General features: G+C 36.4%; 1 protein-coding gene across 1 annotated transcript in view; it reads right to left on the reverse strand.

Annotated features, from left to right (window-relative positions):
• Positions 1-21,901, reverse strand: part of MSH4 (mutS homolog 4) — a 93,704-nt gene that overhangs the window by 70,372 nt on the left and 1,431 nt on the right. Inside the window, exons 2-6 of the mRNA XM_060139736.1 lie at positions 17,065-17,225; positions 15,431-15,541; positions 12,270-12,385; positions 11,201-11,374; positions 6,175-6,347 (exon numbers count right to left, since the gene is read on the reverse strand). Of these exons, the coding sequence (XP_059995719.1) occupies positions 6,175-6,347; positions 11,201-11,374; positions 12,270-12,385; positions 15,431-15,541; positions 17,065-17,225 (735 nt within the window). The remainder of the gene's footprint in view (positions 1-6,174; positions 6,348-11,200; positions 11,375-12,269; positions 12,386-15,430; positions 15,542-17,064; positions 17,226-21,901) is intronic.

The following is a 21,901-nucleotide window of genomic DNA, read 5'->3' on the forward strand; positions in this document are numbered from 1 at the left end:
TGAGTCCACTAGTCAGACTCTCTTAAGCCCTCACATAGATTGGCCTTTCTCTTTTTCAGTCTCTTCCTTCTTCCTCTCCCCAAATCTACTGTAACAAACAAACAATGTTTCTAAAATAAGGATTTGACCATATATATTACTCTCTTGGTTTAGAATCATCACCTCCCTATTGATTTCAGGATAAAATCCAAACTTCTTAGCATTATATAAAGGCTTTTCATAAACCAGCCTCAATTCTCATTTCCTGCCATTCCCCAAGGCTTCAAGTCATAAATAACTACTGGCCATGCCTTAAATACAGCAAGTTCTTTTATAACAATGTAAGTATAACTGCAGAAGCTTATGTTAACTCTATCTTCCTCAACTTCCCAGAAAAAGAAGTGTACCCTAGAAAGTAATGACTGCTCAGGATCACAGTCAGCAGCACCCATACCGGATCTTTATCCCAGCCGCTGCATCCAAAACACATTTTTGTTACCCCTATGCACATCAACATACCTTGCTCAGGCATGTTCCCTTTGTCTTGAGGATCATTTCTAGAATTCTCCTGTTGTCAAAATCCTACTCATTCCCTTAAGACAGAGCTAAAATATTATCTCTGTGAATCCTGGATTCTATATTTATCCCAGCTCCCTCCTCTATGTTTCCACAAAATATTAAATTATTATTGTGCTTTTCATACTGTATCATATTTATTTATTTAGAGTTCTGTGTCTCTAACATGAATGTAAGATTCCTGAGGACAAAAACTTATAACTTAATCTTCATGTTTTCATCCCTATTGTAGAATGCCTACAAGAAAGTACGTACTGTACTTTTTATGAGGTTCACATTCTCATATTTTAATAAACTATAAAAATTACCCTTGTTCTGTATTCCTGCTCTCCTACTTTATTACATGTTAAGATAAATTATAAACTGTCAAGATAAAGAAAATATAGAAATATTTAACATTTGTAGATGCCAATTTAAAACTTTCTATTATAAGGAATTATAAAACTTAAAATATATGAAAACTAAAGCTTCAAATAAAATCCAAGTTTTTCATTAAAATCTCATCATATAGAACATTATAATCTTTGGAACAACAGAATACAATTTTCAACATGTTTAATAATAAATCAATAGCTTAACAAATATGAACACCCATTATGTTCTAGACTCATATGGGAATCATCCAACAAAACATTCACTTACAATACTGTAAGATAAGTGCCATAACAAGATACTATAGACAACATATAGAAAAGATACCTAATATAGACCTGGGGAGCCAGAGAGGCTTCTAGAAGAAGTGACATCTAAACTAGGATGATAAATTATGAACTGCAGTTGGCTAAAGAGTAGCTTGGGAGAAGAGGTTACAGAGAAGAAAGATAAAAGATTCTAGACAAATATTACAGAGTACAAAAGCCAGAACATGATACGCACTAAAACAGACACACAGATCAATGGAACAGAAATAAACCCATGCACATATGATCAATTAATCTATGACAAAGGAGGCAAGAATACACCATGGGGAAAAGACAGTCTCTTCAATAAATGGTGCTGGGAAAACTGGACAGCTACATGTAAAAGAATGAAATTAGAATATTTTCTCACACCATATACAAAAATAAATGCAAAATAGATTAAACACCTAAATGTAAGACCTGACACCATAGAACTCCTAGAAGATAACATAGACAGAACACTCTTTGACATGAATGGTCAATATTTTTTTGGATCTGTTTCCTAAGGCAAAGGAAATAAAAACAAAAATAAACAAATAAGACCTAATGAAACTTAAAAGCTTTTGCACAGCAAAGGAACCCACTGACAAAATGAAAAGACAGTCTAGTGAATGGGAGAAAATATTTGCAAATGATATACCCGGGAAGGGGTTAATATCCAAAATATATAAACAGCTCAAATAATTCAATATCAAAAAACCAAATAATCCAATTAAAAAATAGGCAGAAGACCTGAATAGACATTTTTCCAAAGAAGACATACAGATGGCCAACAGGCACACGAAAAGATGCTCAACACTGCTAATCATCAGAGAAGCACAAGTCGAAACCATAATGAGATATCACCTGACACCTGTCAGAATGGCTATCATCAAAAAGACCACAAATAACAAATGTTGGCAAGGTTGTCAAGAAGAGGGAACCTTCATACACTGATGGTGGGAATGTAAATTGGTGCAGTCACTGTAGAAAACAATATGGAGGTTTCTCAAAAAACTAAAAATAGAACTACCATATGACTCAGCAATTCTACTTCTGGGTATATATCTGAAAAAAACAAAAACACTAATTTGAAAAGATGCATGCACCCCAATGTTCACAGCAGCATTACTGACAATTGCCAAGATATGGAAGCAACTTAAGTGTCCATCAACAGATGAGTGAATAAAGAAGATGTGGTATATGTGTGTGCACATATATATGGAATACTACTCAGCCATAAAAGAAGGATGAAATTTTGCCATTTGTGAAAACATGGATGGGTCCTGGAGGGTATTATGCTTAGTGAAATAAGTCAGGCAGAGAAAGACAAACACTTATACATGGAATCTAAAAAATAAAACAAACAAAAGAGTATAGCAAAACAGAAACAGACTCACAGATACAGAGAACCACCTAGTGGTTAACAATGGGGAGAGGGTAGGGAGGAGGGTCAAGAAAGGGGTAGGGGATTAAGCGGTACAAATTACTATGTATAAAATAAGTGAGCTACAAGGATATATTATACAGCATAAGGAATATAGTCATTATTTTGTAATAACTTTAAATGGAGTATAATCTATACAAATTTTGAATTATTATGTTGTACAACTGACACTAATATTGTAAATCAACTATACCCCAATGGAAATAAATTAAATTAAAAAAATTTTAAAAGCCAGAACATGAGACAGGATATGTTCAAGTAACTAAAAGAAGTTCAATTATACTAGAAGGCAGAATGACAAGTGACGAGTAACAAGAGATGCTGTGGGAGGTGATAAAGAAATAGCCATCCAGAAGAGTTTGGATTTTATCCTAAAAGTAATGAGAAGAGAATGAAGGATTTTATGCAAGCGGATATGTGGTAGCCCCACAAAGATGTCCACATCTTAATCCCTGGAACCTTTGAATATGTTATCTGGTAAAGGGGACTTTGAAGATGGGATTAAGTTAAGCATCTTGAAATGGAGAGATTATTCTGGATTATTTGTTAGTCCCAAAGTAATCACAAGGGTCCTTATAAGAGGGAGGCAGGGAAATTCCCTGGCAGTCCAGTGGTTAGGGCTCTGTGCTCTCACAGCCGGGGGCCCAGGTTCTATCCCTGGTCAGGGAACTAAGATCCCACAAGCTGCGTGGCCAAAAAAGAAAAAAAAAAAAAAAGAGGGAGGTAGGAGGATCAGTCAAAGAGAGAAGACATAAGGACAAAAGCAGAGGTCAGAAAGTAGAGAAGAAACTATTCTGCTGGCTTTGAAGATGGAGGAAGGGCCATAAGCCAAGGAATGTAGATGGCCTCTAGAAACTGGAAAGGCAAGGAAACAGTTTTGCCCCTAGAGCCTCCAGAAGAAACGGTGGACCTGCTAACACATTGATTTTACCCAGCAAAACTGATTTCTGACTTCCAGAACTGTAAGATAATAAATTCATGTTGTTTTAAGCCACTAAATTTGTGGTACTTTGTTACATCAACAACAAGAAACTAATGAAGAGTAATATGCTCAGATTTATATTTTCAAAAGATCTCTCAGGCTCTCATATAGAGAAGAGACTGTAAAGAACAAGACTGGAGGAGGAAGCCAAACAGAAGGCTGCTGCAATAAATCAGATTATAGATAAATGGTACCCCAGGCTGGAGCAGCAGCATTGGGAATAGAAGCTAAACATGCAAGAGATATATAGAAAGAGACTTTGCAAAATTTGATGATTAATTTCAGGGAAGGGAAGTGTCAAGAATGACTTCCAGGTATCTGGTTTGGTAAACAGCTTGGATGTAGAGCTATTCTCTGAAATCAGAAGGGATTGATTTAGAAGGGAAGATGGCACAGTTTGGACACATTAAATGTGAGGTGATTAAGGAACATCTAATAAGTGCTCAGTAGGCAATAAGATATATGGGGCTGAAGGTCTATAGAGATATCTGGACATGAGATGTAAATTTGGAAGTTACGAATACGTGAATGATAATTATAAGACCAAGAAGGTGGGTAAATCATATAATAAGAATATACGGGGTAAAAAGACAACCCAGGACATACCTTTGAAGAGCCATAGCATTTAGGGAATGAGCAAAGGAAAACAAGCCTAAAAAGAAGACTCAGAAGTCATTCTCACTTCCATTTGAAAGAAAGGACTCTGGGGTTTTTACTCTGTTACCTGATCAATGACAGAGCTTTCTGAAGACATTCCAAGACAGTATACAGTCCTGTAGTCTATTTGGAAATAGTAAAGATAACATTACAAGGGAGATACCCCATTGGTTTTGACTGGATAGTCATAAACTTGTTAAAGAAATGAGTGACAGAGCTTTAAAAAAAGGAAACTCCAAAGAAATAGGAAGAAAACTAGGAAACTGTATAATCACAGAAGCAAAGAAAGGCAGTAATTCAATAAGGAGAGATTTTTGGCAGCACCAAAGAAGTTGGATTTCAAATAGGAGAACTAATATGTGTCCATTAAATTTAAAAACAATGAGACTATGGGTGAATGTTTTAGGCTGGGTGCTCCAGAAGCAGAGGCTGAGATGAAGATTCATGTGCAAGTAATATATTAAGAATTTGCTTCCACGAGAAACCAATAAAGAGGACAAGAAGGACAGGAAAGAGAAAAAAAAGCCAAACAAAAGTATAATTTCAGGCAAAGTCCTATGGAAGGTAACTTCAACTGATCCTGTAGAAGGCTTGTGGACTTTAAGTTACATTCATGGTTTTTGCCAAAACAGTGTGAGACAGCTGGGCTTTCATACTCCCACAACATTCAGTCATTTAAGGTCCACAAGGCACTTTTGGCACTCCGTGCCTGAGAGCAAAGCCCTCTAATAGCCTGAGGGCAGGCCTCTAAAGAGAGTCCAGGTACAGGCCATTAGAAGCAAAAGCACACATAGCAGGGAAAAGGGGCACAAAGAAAGGTAAAGGAGACCCAAGAAGATCTGGACAGAGAACCAACAATATCTGCTATAGTGACGTTGACAAGAGCAGTCTCAGTGCAGGAGTGAGCACAGAAACAAGACTGATTGATTAAGATGTAGTGATGAACAGAAGATAGTGTGTGCAGAAAATTTGTTTTTCAACAAGATGTTTACTGGAAGAAGAGAGATAAGGTGTTGCTGTGAACAAGGCTGACCAGTTAAAAAGTGGCCTTTTTGTACCTTTCCCAAAGCCTCACAAAATACACAGGAATATATAGAAAAAAATGAATATACAAAACAACATTGGAAATGCAGAGTCACAGTCAGTATAATGTCAGAATTTTGAAGAAATTATACTAATTAAAAGGTATTTAGAATTGGACTTAGGAAAACCTAAAGGCTGTAAATGCCTTCTAGATTTTCAAGTACCACTTCCGTTTAGACCTCCAGAGCAACAGGAGGGGAGGTTGGGGAAGTGAGGTTATGGAAGACAGATCAAGTTGCTAGAAACCAGGAATTGGACTCGGATCAGTGCCTATAAACTGCCCCTCCACCTACAGATTTAAAAAGAAAATTGCACTGCCATGCCAGTGAACAGATGCCAAGGGCAATTCTCTTACCTCATGTTATGAGTTGGATTGTATCCCCCAAAAAGAAACTTTGAAATCCTAAACCCTAGTATCTGAATGTGATATCACTTGGAAATTGGACCTTTGCTGATGTCATCAAGTTAAGATAAGGTCATTAGGATGAGCCTTAATCCAACAGGACTGGTATCTTTTTAAGAAGACAATGTATTTTGTTAAAAAATTTTTATTTGGGCTTCCTTGGTGGCGCAGTGGTTGGGAGTCCACCTGCGGATGCAGGGGACAAGGGTTCATGCCCCGGTCTGGGAGGATTCCACATGCCGCGGAGTGGCTGGGCCTGTGAGCCATGTCCGCTGAGCCTGCGTGTCCGGAGCCTGTGCTCCGCAACGGGCGAGGCCACAACAGTGAGAGGCCTGCGTACCGCAAAAAAAAAAAATTGTATTTGTAAAAGTAGATGATATTCATTTACCTGACTGAAGTCCAAAAAAGAGTTCCTCATCTTGAAGCAGTTCTTGAACACAATCTAACCTCATGTTAATGGTTTCAACATCAATTAGAGGTTCTAATATATTAGAACGAAGTCTTCTACTTCCTCCAGGAGTCTTAGTGTAATTTAGAACACCAAAGAGTGTGTGACTGCTCCTTTAAAAACACAAGTTAGGAAAATTTCATTAAGTATACTAAGGAAAATCCAATAAAACTGTAATTTAACTTTTAAAATAATCCTATAATCTACGGTAGTGATTCTCAAACTTTAATATGCATACAAATCACATGAGGATTCTGATTCAGTAGGTCTGGGATGAGGCCTGAGAATCTACGTTTCAAATACACTCTCAGGTGTGCTGTCAGTCAGTGAAGCACACTTTGATTAACAAGATCGACAGAATCTTCTTGCATTTAGTTAATGGCTTTTTTCATAGATCAGTTAACAATACTCAGACTAATATAAAATATTCTAGTCCATGGCATTCCATCAATAATAGCAAGATATCAACAACACATCCTTAAGGGGAGAACTTTTACACTGATAAAATGAGTAATATAATCACTCTGTTCTAACTTAAGAAGTTAGAGAATTATAAGTAAAAGAGAAAGAAAGAAAATAATATCAGGTACAGAAACTGTTAAAAACAAACAAACAAACAGAACTGTACAGAGAATGACCAGGAGGGTTGATTTAGTTAGGTTGGTTGAGAAAGACCTGTATGTATATTCGGCAGTTGAGTTAAGAAGGCATCCATGCCAAGATGATGATGAGATGGGAATAATGATGACAATTGATGGTGAGTATAGCTAACATATAGTGAACACAAAGTATGTGCCAGGCCTTATTCTAAGCACTTTACATATATTGACTTACTTAATTCTAACAATGATGGTATGAGATAGATGCTATTATTAACATTTTACAAGGGAAGAAACTGAAACACAAAGAAATTAAGTAACTTGCCCAAGGTTTCCAAGTAAGTGAACAAGAAAAGAGTTACTGTTTAAAAGGGCAAAACAGAACAGCAATTTAAGCCCAGGTAGTCTTTCTGGCTCCAGAACCAGAAAGAAGACCAAAGTTGGTGGAGCACTGCAAGTGAGGGTAAGAATTAAGGGAGATGAATGAAGAAGTTGAAAGAGACCAGAACACATAAGTCCTTGTAGGCCACGGTAAAGAGTCTGAATTATATTCTAAATATAATAGGAGCTCTGGAAGATTTTAAGCAGGAAAGTTCTAAGATCTAATTTCTGGTTTAAAAGGATCACACTCTGGCCACTAGGTTGAGAATAGACTAATTGTAGGAGGGGAAGAAAGCAGAGAGACGAGTTAGGGGCTATTACACTATAGAGTAGTCTAGGCTAAAATGATGGAGGTATGGGTTAGGGTTGTAGCACCGGAAATGCTAAGAAGTGATCCAGAATATGTATGTACTCTAGAGGTTGAGTCAGGAGGATTTACTGACATATTGAATCTGGGTTAAGAGAGGAAAGGAAATAAAAATGACTCAAGTAATCAGGCTGCCAAATTTTTGGTATATCAATTTAAACAAATTTTTAGGGAACTATTCAAATCAAGTCCTGGCTGGGAGTGGGGGTCATCATAGGTAAGTCACAGGCACAATTTTGAGAACTTGTCTTCTGCAGGAACAAAGGAGGTGGGGAGCATACCTAAATCTGCCATTTGCTATAGAAATCAATGGGTGAAACAGTATGCTGCACAAGTAACAAATCCATAGAAGCATTAGAGCTATTCAGACAGTTCAGTAGATAGCATGCCCATCTTTTAACCTAATATTCTTTGGTTCAAGTCTGTGAAAAGACCTCAATTTCTTCTTTCAACTACAACATGAACTCTTGGAGGTCAAATATCCTATCATTTAATATATAGCAGGAACTCAAGCAATGTTTGACAATGATAATGGTAAACAATGATTAACTATGAAATGTGACAAAGTAAAACTGAGTACGAAACCCTTTGTAATAATTACCAGCCTTGGTTATTGACTGTCTACATTACCCCATGTTATTTTAATTTAGAAAGTCAATGACAGAGTACTTTATCCAGATATTATTTTATCCCTTTTTCCCTAGCAATAGAAAAAATATTATTTATTCACTAAGCTGAAAAGGAATAATTACAATTAATTATAAACTCCTTTAAAACATTAGAATTTTAGACCATCATTATTCAGTGGAACTACAAAGGTGTTGAGGTCACTACACTGACAATGACAAATAGTATACACAGTACTATTCTTACCTCTACTAAAAGTAATGCCAACAGTACCTAGATAGATCTAAACTGTTCTTGATGATTAAAGTAAATAATTAAAAAAATTAGATATTATAGGTTTCTAAGTTTGTAACTGTAAATAATGTCTGGAGATTTCACATAATTAAAAGTGAAGCCAAGATAAGAGCACACAAAGTGACAGAAATACTTAAACACTATGGCTCTGAAATTGGCAGTGAGCACCTTAAGGTTTCAATTGTATAAAGTACTCTTTATTCTGTTCAGTACTCTTAATACTAAAATTTATGATTATTTTAAGTTTATCTGTTTCATTAATATCCAAAGTTATATTTAAGTACTGATAGCTGAGATTTTACTCCAAGCTTACTTACTCCCAACTTGTACTTCACCAAAGTAAATAGCTTATGGTTTCCTTGCACATACCATATTGCTATATTGAAAATCACGCTTTCAAGACTTTGTTATTCACTGCCTTACTACCTTTTCTACTTCGTAATCTGGATAACTTCTTTTTAAAAAAATTATTTATTTATTTATTTTTGGCTGCATTGGGTCTTCGTTGCTGTGTGTGGGCTTTTCTCTAGTTGCGGCAAGCGGGGGCTACTCTTCGTTGTGGTGCACAGGCTTCTCATTGCAGTGGCTTCTCTTGTGGAGCATGGGCTCTAGGAACATGGGCTTCAGTAGTTGTGGCTCGTGGGCTTTAGAGCACTGGCTCAGTAGTTGTGGCGCACGGGCTTAGTTGCTCCACAGCATGTGGGATCTTCCCAGGCCAGCGCTCAAATCTGTGTCCCCTGCATTGGCAGGTGGATTCTTAACCACTGCGCCACCAGGGAAGCCCATGGATAACTTCTATTTATACTTCAAACCTCATATCAGGGGAAAAAAACCCTCATGTCAGGTATTATCTTCTCTAGAAAGCCTTTTCTAATTACTCCCCTTTTACTTCTTAACTAAGCCCAGTTAACTTTCTTTCTCTGCTATGATCCCATCATTTTTTTATGTAAACTTTCATATCACTATGCAGTTGTCCCTTGGTATCTGTAGGGGATTGATTCTAAGACCTCTAGTGGATACCAAAATCCGAGGATGCTTAAGTCCCTTATATAAAGTGGCCTACTACAGTGGGCCCTCCATATCCACAGGTTCCATATCTGTGGATTCATCCAACTGTGGGTCCCTAGGCTACGGAGGGCCTGATGTACTTAGTACATGTTAATGATACTATGATACTATGCATCTCCTCCTTTAGACTGTAATTCCTCAAGGAGAAAAACCATTACTCACTAATTCTTTGTACCAAATTGAACCCATATTAAACTATATAGGTTTATGCCTACTATAAGCACCACCACAGGTTGATTACATTATCTTCTAATAACATTTTGATTCTAGTTTAGGTATCCCAACCACTATGAAATCTTATAAACACTGTGTGTTTGTGTGTGTGTGTGCACACACATGGGCAATCTCCCACTCTCGCTCTTATTCATGCTTACCATAAATATTCCTCTAAAGCTAACAATAAACCAATAAAACGAGCAATCTAGTCATACACAAAGACCAAGTTGATTCAACTATTTTCACCTTCTCAAATGATTATGTAGCCCCCTTGAATTTCCTGTATTTAATGCTTTTAAAACTTGTTATTTTAACTTTGTAGTATTCTGCACACAATTTTTTTTATTATGGTAAAACATAAAACACAAACTTTAGCATTTTAACCATATTAAGCACACAAGTCAGTGTCATTAGGTACACTTGCAGTATTGTGCAACCATTACCATCATTCATTTCTCATCATCCCAAACAGAAACTCTGAATCCATTAAACAATAACTCTCCCATTCCCCACTTCCCCCAGCCCCTGGTAACCTGTCTACTTTCTGTCTCTATAAATTTGCCTATTCTAGGTACTTCATATAATGGAATCATAAAATATTCTTCCTTTTGTGTCTGGCATATTTCACTTAACATGATGTTTTCAAGGTTCATACATCTCGTGGCATGTATCAGAATTTCATTCCTTTTTAAGGCCGAATGATATTCCACTGTTTGTATACACCTTATCTGTATACATCTTATTTTATCAGTCACTCATCGATGCACATCTGGTTTGTTTCCACATTTTGGCTACTATGAATAATGCTGCTATGAATATTTGTGTGCAAGTATCTGTTTGAGTCCCCATTCTCAATTCTTTTAGGTATATACCAAGAAGTAGAATGTCTGGATCATATGGTAATGCTATGTTTAACTTTTTGAGGAACCACCATGTGGTTTTCCAAAGTGAATGCACCATTGTACATTCCCACCATAAATGGATTAGGATTCTAATTTCTCCATAGCCTCACCAACAATTATTTTCCATTTACTTAATAATAACCATCCTAATGGGTGTGAAGTGGTAATTGTGGTTTTGATTTGCATTTCCCTAATGACTAGTGACGTTGAGCAACTTCTTAAGTGCTTATTGAACCTCTGTATATCTTCTTTGGAGAAATGTCTGCTCAAGTCTTCTACCTAGTTTTGAAATGGGTTGTTACTTTTTTTTTCTTGTTTAGTACAAATATATTTTTAAAACCTGATTTTGGTGAAAAATCTGAGCAGCTCACCAACAATGGTATAAGGATTAAAAATATGTTTATTCAATATTTCTCCATCGAACAATTTAAAGAAATGTAAAGTAACTATTCATAGAAAAATATGACATAATATACTGATACATTTTCTAAGAAAAAAATAGATGATCTTACCTAGAGTCTTGATTATTAATTATTAATTCAAGGTTTTGGGTTGATGATGAATCTATCATAGCTGTCTGTTCACTACCCTGGAAACAAATCTTCAGCGATTTTGGTGCATAAACTGAATTTTGAATAAATTCAACATATTTTAATAAAGCTGCAACAGCTGCAAGGCAGTAATACCTGTAAAGTGACCGAAGATACATCACTATAAATCTTTGGAATAAAAAAAAGTATTGCTATAAAAGAAAACATTTATTTCACTTTAATATTAGCAAAATTATAAATATTTGCATAGCATTGCTTAAAATCAAAGGGAAAAAGCACACCAAGTGTTCCTGATTTTTGATAACTAGTTAAATTACCTCTAAAACATAAAAGTTGATAAAAAGAGACAATTTTTTAAAGTCTGAGACTTAAGGGATATTAGACTCCCAATAGGTCACATGTTAGAAGTCAACATTCAATGGTAATTTGTGTCAATTTTTGATGTACCATTCTAAGTACACATTCAAATAATGTTGAAAAAGTCTGAGAGTTGTAAAGGTACAGTCAGGAGGTCCCAATGTATAGGAAAGCATGTTTTGATCTCGGTGACAGTAGTCGTCATGATTAACTGAGCGAACAAGTTGTCCAACCTGGCTCAAAGTAAGTATCTGTTCAGCATGTTATAAGAAATATCCATTCCAAAAATATCATTCCCTGTGTCATTCTGAAGGAGTAAAGGTATGAAGTAACAGGAACACAGCTTTAACTGTGTTTCACTTCTGTACCCTCACACTTCTAGTTTGCTGTAGCTACTTGAGCTTTTCAATTCAAAGTAAAGTGAGCAGGAACCATTAAGGCAGTAGATTATGACTAATTTGGAGAAATTCCATAAAAGTTTAGTTAGCAAGATATGCCTTGTATATAAATTTTAGTTAACTATTTTACTATTTCAATAATTACTGAGTGTATTTTATAAGCCAGGCACTTTTCTAGGTGGTAGGGAATATAGCAAAGAATAAAACACACAAAAGACCTTTCCGTCCTGGAATACACACCAGAGATTTACTACTTGCCCTAAATTTTAACTTACTTGGATTGAACCTCCATTAGGACAGTGCTGAATTCTGTTATGCATAATTGTTCAATGTACTCTAATCCTTTTGTTTCATTGAAGTATTTCCTTTGGATAGTAGTGAAATTAACGTTCTGAAAAGAATTTTTAATTTCAAAATAAATTTTAAGTTTCATGCACTTGCCCAAAGCTGCTTTCTTAAATACATGCTCATACATGGGTAGATGACTTAAATATTGAATAAAGTTTTTTTCATTATTTATTATTTTCTAGAGTTAAATAAGAAGTTTTCTTAGTTATTTACAAAAAGAATGATGGTCTGTCTTGTTAAGTGAATTATAGCAGTCTGTAGCTCCTATTAAGCCATATTTACATGAAATTTAAGTAAATAAAAAATAAACATGAGAGTCTCTGACTTCTACTAATTTTATTCTACAGCAACAACAGCAACAAAGGTTTTACATTCAGCCTCATATACACTATCATAATTTAGAGAGGGTAAATCTTTGTAATACACTAGCTGGGGAAGCCAAAAATACCAATTCCAGCTATCAAATCTATGAAATGCTATCTACATAAGGTGAATTTAATTTATAGAATAAAGAAAAGCAGATAATGGAACTTTTTTTAAAAGAGCAAAAAAAAAAATGCATGCAGCTGCAGAGTACAAGGTCTGCCTACTTTGAATAAAAGTAATAGGTAAGAAAGGTATTAATAATATAATAACAATGGACCGTGAAAGAGCTGCAAGGCTGCAAAAAAAAGTCATAAACAGGTAGGGAATTTGTTATGTGCCAAGATTGTTTGAAGAGTTATCTCATTTAATCCTCCCAATAACCGTATGATGTAAGTTTTGTATCAATATTAAGTACAATCTTCCTCTAAGTCAAATTCTGAGAAGTCAAGCAATTTTTCTAATATACAATTGATATGTTCCAGAGCTGAGACTTGAATTTGGATTTCTTTGACTAAAAAGTCCATGTTCCTTACACTTCATATTGCTTCTTATTTAACTGAGGTCTTTTTATGGTAAGTGTGATAATAATGATAACAATAACATTGACTTTCCCCTGTTTATAATGCTTTTATATCAAATATTTCTATGGCTCTCTCTCTCACTCCTATCAGGACTTTGCCCAAATGTAACCTCATCAGTGAGACCATTTCTGATTACCTTATATAAAATATTAATTCTCTAGGAGGTAGATACTATTATTGTCCCTATTTTACTGACGAATAAAAACTGAAGCTTAGAGAGGTTAATTTAATTTGCACACAGTCATTTAGAATCAGGATTTGAGACCACAACAGTATAGCTCCTCTATTCTTTTTCTTTTTTTAATTTATTTATTTATGTATTTATTTATTTTGGGCTGCGCTGGGTCTTCGTTGCCACCCACGTGCTTCCCCTAGTTGTGGCGAGCGGGGGCTACTCTTCGTTGTGGTGCGCTGGCTTCTCATTGCGGTGGATTCTCTTACTGTGGAGCACGGGCAGTAGGCACGCGGGCTTCAGTAGTTGTGGCACACGGGCTCAGCAGTTTCGGCGTGCAGGCTCTAGAGTGCAGGTTCAGTAGTTGTGGCGCACGGGCTTAGCTGCTCCATGGCATGTGGGATGTTCCCGGACCAGGGCTCAAACCTGTGTCTCCTGCACTGGCAGGCGGATTCTTAACCACTGCGCCACCAGGGAAGTCCCTGGCTCCTTTACTCTTAAGCACTATGCTATATTGCCTTACATCTCAAGCGTAGTAAATGTAGGTTGTTTTCGCCTTTGGAGGATTCATCTATCCCACATTCTATGTTGTTCTGTCCATGTAGGACTGTCAATTACAGTACTCTGGGCCCCACAGCAAAAAGCAAATGACCTGGGATTAATCAATCATAGTGCTTTTACCCCCAGAAACAGTGATTAATCTAACATGTGGGAAGATGAACAAAGCAGGAACAGTCAGGGTCCTTCTCTTGAATTCATATGTGGACACTGGAAGGAAGAAGTTAGTTTTTACTCTCAGTTGACTAAGCTGAGTTGACATCAGCCTGGAGCCATGAGCAATCATTTTATTAAACCTCACAGAAAGATGGCAGTAGAGATGAGAGTAAGGATAGGATCTATCCAACCATTTGGCTTCCCAGTTACATAAGCCAACAAATGTACTTTTTCACTTAAGCTACTTTAAGTTGAATTTCTGTTATTCACAACCAAAGGACTTAGAATGCTTAATCAATACAAAATAATGAAGGTATATGGAAAGGTATACATAAATAAGGGTGATGAAAAGAAGTCTAAAGTCATGAATGAAAGAGATAAAAAGTCCTGTCTAATAGAGACAATAGGTTTACAATAGGAACCATTTCTGGCAATGAGTCAAAGACAGCTGAGCTACAATGGATCTCTAAGAGCACAAGAAATCTTATATGACTGTAGATGCTGAATATATTAAGAACTATAAAGAACTCATTGGACCATAATCTCAACTTGGTTTCAAATGTGTTAAAGATTAAGTCTACAATGAAATATAATATTCTGAAAATAATTTGCACTCCTCAAGAACTATTCTAACTGCAATGCTGCCTACTTGGTTCAGAACCACAGCCTCCATTCCACAAAGCAGGGAGATGTGCTAAAGGGAAGAAATAAACCACATGGTAGACAGGCCCTTACTGAGAGGGAGAGTGTTGGCTGGAAAAGGTTCCAGAGCACTTCCCTGTCACAGTCCCACAGACGGTGAGACAGTATGTGTTGCCAGGGGAAGCTGTAACAATTCTATAATATAAATCAAATTCTCCAAAAGAAAAAGTACTTGCTGATAGTTGCTATCCCCTAGAAGAATAAGAACTTCACTTTCAACCAGTCTGGCAGCACAATAACTACTTTCCAGGAAGCTATACCTAAGGAAATCCATGCTTTCTCTAAGTGTCTGCTTCCTGTATACTCTGGGAAACCTCCTTATTACCTAAAAGATTTTTCCTTTTTTGCAAAGTATATCAAGGGTACCAAATCAAATAAGTGAATTCCTTGTCATTTTTATTATATGTATTAATAGTCCCTAAGCTTAGGATTTGTACTTAGTGAGTACTTTAGGGTAAAGATACCCAAATTATTGTTCTTTAGGATGATATTATAAAATGGATTTTAAATAAGACAATCTTGAATGTTACTACTGAGAATAAAAATCACTTACCTTGAAATTTTCTGTGATGAGACTAAACAACTTGGTTGAATTCCCCACAACACAGGCAGTATTTGACATTATTATTTCCAAAGGTGATAAAATTTTGAGTTTAGTGATCACCTAAAATTGTTTGAATAATTTCTTAAATGTAAGCTTAGGATTCTCTAAAACCAAAAAAGTTTCGTATTTTTCTGAGAGATAAAATTAAGTCAGAAACATACAAAATCACAACTGTTCTAATTATATGTTTCAATTAAATATACTTCTAATGGTAATATGTCAAACATACATCCTATAAAATTATAAATACAAAATATTATCATAAGCATAGGCTATATTTTACTCACAATAGTTTGTATCAGCTCTAAGCCCCCAAATAATTTGAACATATCAAATATGTATTCCTAAAAAATTTTTTTTTAATACATTCATCTACTCGGTATTTTATTCATCTCCATGAAAAACATAAACATTCAATAGCGTAACTATGGTGATTCAATCAATATGGCCACACGGATACAGCTCAGAAGTTGAAAAGTACAGAAACACAGATGAGAAACATCTGCTTTATGACTGATGCTTTTCAGTCTAAGATGCATTTCTTAGAACTATTCTAGACACAGAAATACTTTATCAATATACTGAACATTCCCGTTTTTTAAAAAAACTTTTATCCTATTCTTTTTAAATTGCATAGAAATGTGAAATACCCAGATATGCAGTACTAATATCATTTAGGTTGTTAGGTATATTAAAAAATTAATTATTAGGTAGGGAAAGGAAGTCTACATACTGGGAACCATAAAGGGGAATTAGGGAAAGAAATAAAGAATAAAACATTAAAAATAACATAGCATTTAATATGTTTTAATAATAGTAATGGGGGCTTCCCTGATGGCGCAGTGGTTAAAAGTCCGCCTGCCGATGCAGGGGACGCGGGTTCGTGCCCCAGTCCGGGAAGATCCCACATGCCGCGGAGCGGCTGGGCCCGTGAGCCATGGTCGCTGAGCCTGCGCGTCCGGAGCCTGTGCTCCGCAACGGGAGAGGCCACAACAGTGAGAGGCCCGCGTACCGCAAAAAAAATAAAAAATAAAAAATAAAAAATAATAGTAATGGGGTCAAATAACTTCTTTGAATTGGGAGTAGACTACCTCTACCTGATAAGTCACACAAATTCCCATAACAACAGGCCAGTGGCCCAAGTTAATGATGAGTGATAGGAAGTGAAGGCAAGAAGTTGACAGACTTAAATTATGACTGGTCTAAGACACCAGTCTCCCTTAGCTCTGGAAAATAAAATTCAAATACAGTTCAGTGGAAACAACCCTCTGGAGATAGCATTATTACATATGTTATCTTTGGAATGAGTCCAAGATTTATTAATTTGAAGACATTAATTTTAGAAACTAATATTAATAGTAATTTGGAATATTTAAGTAACACCAAAACATGTTATTTTAGAAAATAATATTAAAAAATTAAAATCAGATGTAAAACTTTATTGTAATTCAGAGTAACCTACATTGGTGCAATAATGAATAACCATTATTCTACCAAAAAGTAAACCAATTAGGAAAGCACTGACTTGAAAATCTGCAAAGTGCCCTCTAGATGAACCATTTTCTAGGAGTATAAACACTTACCTTTGCATATGTTGTGTTGTCTGCAAACTGAGATAATATAATTTGTGGGCTTTTTAAATCAATACTTGCCATTCCTATTTCACCTCTGGCAAGTCCTCTCCCTTCTACAACAGCTACAATAACTGATGGAGAGTGTGCAGAAACTGCAGATGAGGATGTAGCTATTAAAAAAAATTTTTAAAGAAAATGTATAAACATTAACAATACTTTCTAGTTCTTTCTCATAAAATCTCAAAGCACCAAGTCTAGGACACAGCTATTACTATCCAAGAAAAAAAGTCTCGTTTTGCTCATCAAAATATATCTTTCCATATATCCTGACCAAATAAAAATGTTAATTCTCTATTTTGCCAAAACTTAACTTCACATTTAGAAATAATAAACTTATACATTGTCTTATTTTGCATTTTATTGGAATGGAATGAAGTCATAAAGAAACACTAAATTTGCGATCAGAAAACATATTATTTATCTTACCTTGTCATTTGAGAGCTATATGAATTTGAGCAAATTATTTCATAATAAATAATCATATATCACAAAATATAATGTTAATACCTGCCCTACCTAACTCAAGAGGTAGCTGAAACGCTCAAATGGGATAATAATATATATCAATGCATTTTATAAAGTATAAAACATTATATGACTATAAACTCCATTTATGAGATATCTGTGTAATGTTGGATATTTTATTAATGTGCCAAGAATGTTCCAAGTTCTTTACTTGAATTAACTTTACTTCTCATGATTCTATCAACAGACATCATTATTTTCTTCATTTGCTTTTCAGGAGACTGAAGCATGAATGGAACTGGTAGAACTTGTATACAGGCAGCCTGGTTCCAGACCTGGTGCTCTTAACCACTACATATATTAGTGATTTTGAGATCTATGCCTGACAAACCATAAATATTCAGGTAAGTAGTTTAACCTTTCTAAATTTACCATATCTTTATCTGTAAAGTGGAAATACCAAACCTTTTTAACAAAGTTGTTATATAAGAAGTAAACATAATATAGAAGGGTTTTATAAAGTATTTGAAATTATAAGGCATTATTCATGGATAACAAAAAGTCAGACTACTAAACATACCTAAAATTTTATTTTCAAAGAAGCAAAATTGTCTTTTATCCCCTTTGCAACCTTTCAATATACCTTTTCTCCCCTCCTCACCCTCCCTAATCTAGAATCCTTTTTTCTTTTCTATTCTGTTGTAACACCTACAAAATTATTTTTACATTTATGCTATTTTAGTCAGTAGTCAACTTAAGAGTTCATTTAAAAATCTATTGTGTCTAGATCTCAGAACCTTTTTTGCCATTAAAGCCTTGTTATACATGGTGATTGAGTTTATATTAGATCTATAGAAGTCAATTTAAGTTCTGCAATTGAATATGACCTTCCCATTCTTAACTGGAAACTTAATATCAAGTTTCAGTACTTGGAAGTTCAGTACACACAGAAGACATCTCCCTTAAACTTTAAAAGAACATTTACGCTGTTATCCCTCTGTTATAAGTAATACTAAAATAAGCATCATAGTACATAAAGCTTTTTTCTGGGTCTCTTATTATTTCCCTAAATTGGCTCCTTATAAGTCAAATTACTGAAAAAAGGAAAACCATCACTTTTAAAGGATCTCACATATATTCCCACATTTCTTTCAGGATTGTACCAACTTTTAATTCCATCATCAGTATATGAGAAAAACCAATCTTACTGAATCCTTACCATTACTAACTTCTGCAATGTATTATTATTGTTGTTATTATTATTATTAGCTAGTTTAATGGACTGGTGCTTTAAATGTGTATTTTTTAAAATTACTATCAAAATTGAACTTCACTTAATATATCCATTTGTTTTCTATATTTTGAGAAGTTTACATACTTTTTGCACAATTTTTACTAGGTCTTAATGTTTTTCAACCTGTTTCTTTGAGAATCTTGTAAATCAATGGCAACAACTTATAGTTGCTACTAATCTTGCTATTTTTTGATGTCACAAAGATTTTTGTTTTTGTATAGAAAGTCTTTTCCTTTATAATTTCTTCCATTACTTTTCTGCTACAAAAGTCCTCCTTCATTGAGACATTTGATATTCACTACTATTTTCTTCTAAATTTTGAGTTGTTTAGTTCATTTTGATCTCATTTGGGCAGAACTTTGAGCAGTACATTTGGTTCTCCACCTTGTCTGGCTTGTCTGGAATGAAAGATAACCAGAAGTACAGACTTAGACTCATTCATAAGCAGTTGCTAATGGTTTAGCTGAATGGTCAGGGACTTGGAAGGAACAGAACTGGAAGACAGTGACAAGGAAAGTTGGGGAAGAGGTATGTGGATGGATCTCTTAGAACGGGCATAGACTTTGAAAATATTTGTCTCATGTGAATGCTCACCAAAGGGCATCCACTGTAAAGGAGACTCTTGATAATAGTGGACAAAATGATACACCCTATGATGTCAATTAGCCTCTTTTCCCAGCCACCAGTGTTTCCTTAATAGACCCATGAACAAATCGGCCATGGTGACATGGTGGCCATGGTGGCAAGAATGGAAACTATGCATCAGCTCAACAACGTGAACTTCCTCTTACGAAGGCTGACCTGGTTAACCCCTCTGCAGGCCAGCAGCAGAGATCAACATAAATGCCCCATACAGTACCATTCCCCAGAGGGACAACATACCACCTGATGGTAGGTTGATTACACTGGATTTCTTCCATCAAGGAGGGAGCAGATATTTGTCCCCACTGGAAAAAACACATATTTTAGATGCAGATTTGCCTTCCTTGACCACAGTGCCTCTGCCAGCATCACGATCTATGAACTTACAGAGTGCCTTATCCACCATCATGGCATTTCACACAGTATTGCATCTGATCAAGGAACTCACTTCACAGCAAAAGAAAAAAATGCATCAATGGACTCTGGCCCATTGAAACAACTGGTTTTACCACATACCCCATCACACAGAAATGCCTGGCTTAGCTGAAAGGCAGAATGACTTACTGAAGACTTAATGCCAATTGGAAGACAATACCCTAAAAGAATGGGGCTCTGTCTTACAGGATGCAGTTTATACTTTGAATCATAGATGCTGTATTCCTCATAACCAGAATACACAGGTCCAAGAATCAAGAGGAGGAAATAGGAGTGGCTATTCTCACTTCACTATTATCCCGATCAACCCACCCAAAGAATTTTTGCTTCCCATTCTGGCAACTTTGAGCTCTGCTGATTTGGAGATCTTAGTCTCCACAAGGTTATTGGTTCCACCAAGTGACACAGCAATGATTCCACTGAATTGGAAGATGAGATTGCCAACTGTCCATTTTAGGCTCCTTATTTATGCTACTGAACCAATAGGCCAAAAAAAGGGGGGGAGGGGTTATCTATGGACGGGGTGGTTGCTCCTAACTGCCAAGGGGATATCATGTCGCTATACACAATGGAGGCAAAGTGGACTATATATGGAGCCCAGGGGGTTCTCTAAGGCAGCGGTCCCCAACCTCTTTTGGCACTGGGGACCGGTTTCGTGGAAGACAATTTTTCCATGGATGGGGGAGGGGGTAGGTTCAGGCGGTAATGCAAGCGATGGGGAGTGATGGAGAGCGGCTGTAAATATACATGAAGCTTCGCTCGCTCACCCGCCACTCACTTCCTGCTGTGCGGCCCGGTTCCTAACAGGACATGGACAGGTACTGGTCCACGACCCGGGAGATGGGAACCCCTGCTCTAAGGCACCCCTTAGTATTTCCAATAGTAAATGTTAATGGAAAACTACAGCAACCAATAAGAGGCAGAATGACCAAGGACTCAGACCCTTCAGGAATGAAGGTCTGGATCATTCCACCCGTATTGCTGCAGGTAAGGGAAATATAGAATGGGTAGTGGAAGAAGGAAGACATAGATATCCACTATAACCTCGTGACAATTACAGAAATACAAACTGCAGGGCTTCCCTGGTGGTGCAGTGGTTGAGAGTCCACCTGCCAATGCGGGGGACACGGGTTCGTGCCCCAGTCCAGGAAGATCCCACGTGCCGCGGAGCGGCTGGGCCCGTGAGCCATGGCCGCTGAGCCTGCGCGTCCGGAGCCTGTGCTCCGCAGCGGGAGACGCCACAACGGTGAGGGGCCCGCGTACCCGCCCCCGCAAAAAAAAAAAAAAAAAGAAATACAAACTGCAGTAGCTTTGGATATTTTCTCTATGCTTTGTTATATGCATGTTTATTTGTATAAACTAACCATTTTTCTCTCTTTTCACTTTTAAAAAATTTATGCACAAGTTATTGGAGGTTAACTTTACAACTTAGTCTTTAAGTAACACAATATTCAGTGGGTCCACGACTGAATTTGAGATAATTAATATGCAATGACTGTTGGGACTATGAATCTTCTCATTTTGGGAAAGAGTGAGAACCCCCTCACTTTTAAGTACAGATGTATACATCCTGTTAGGTAGAAACACAGAGTTATTTTGTTGTTGTAAAGGAATCCAAATGTGTGTAGAATGACATATATGGACATTGAATAGCCAAAGGAGTTATGCCAGTTATCAATTTATTGTCACTCGGCTCCAAATTCACACTTCAATGTAAGCTCTGCAACAGTGGACAGAATTGCTGTATATTTCTCCTTTAAAGTGTGCATAATGTATACTCCAATAAAGATGTTTAAAAGAAAAGTGTGCATAATGTTAAGTTTTCTCAATTGAGGGCACTGGAGGGACCTTGCATGATGAAGGGCTCTCTGGCAGTTTCCACTGGGTCAGCAGTGTAGGTATGAGGACATCTGGTGGTGATGTGCCCAGCTACATACCCAGAATGTGCTG

The sequence above is a fragment of the Lagenorhynchus albirostris genome, chromosome 2 (genome assembly GCF_949774975.1).
Source record: "Lagenorhynchus albirostris chromosome 2, mLagAlb1.1, whole genome shotgun sequence".
NCBI classification, from domain to species: domain Eukaryota; kingdom Metazoa; phylum Chordata; class Mammalia; order Artiodactyla; family Delphinidae; genus Lagenorhynchus; species Lagenorhynchus albirostris.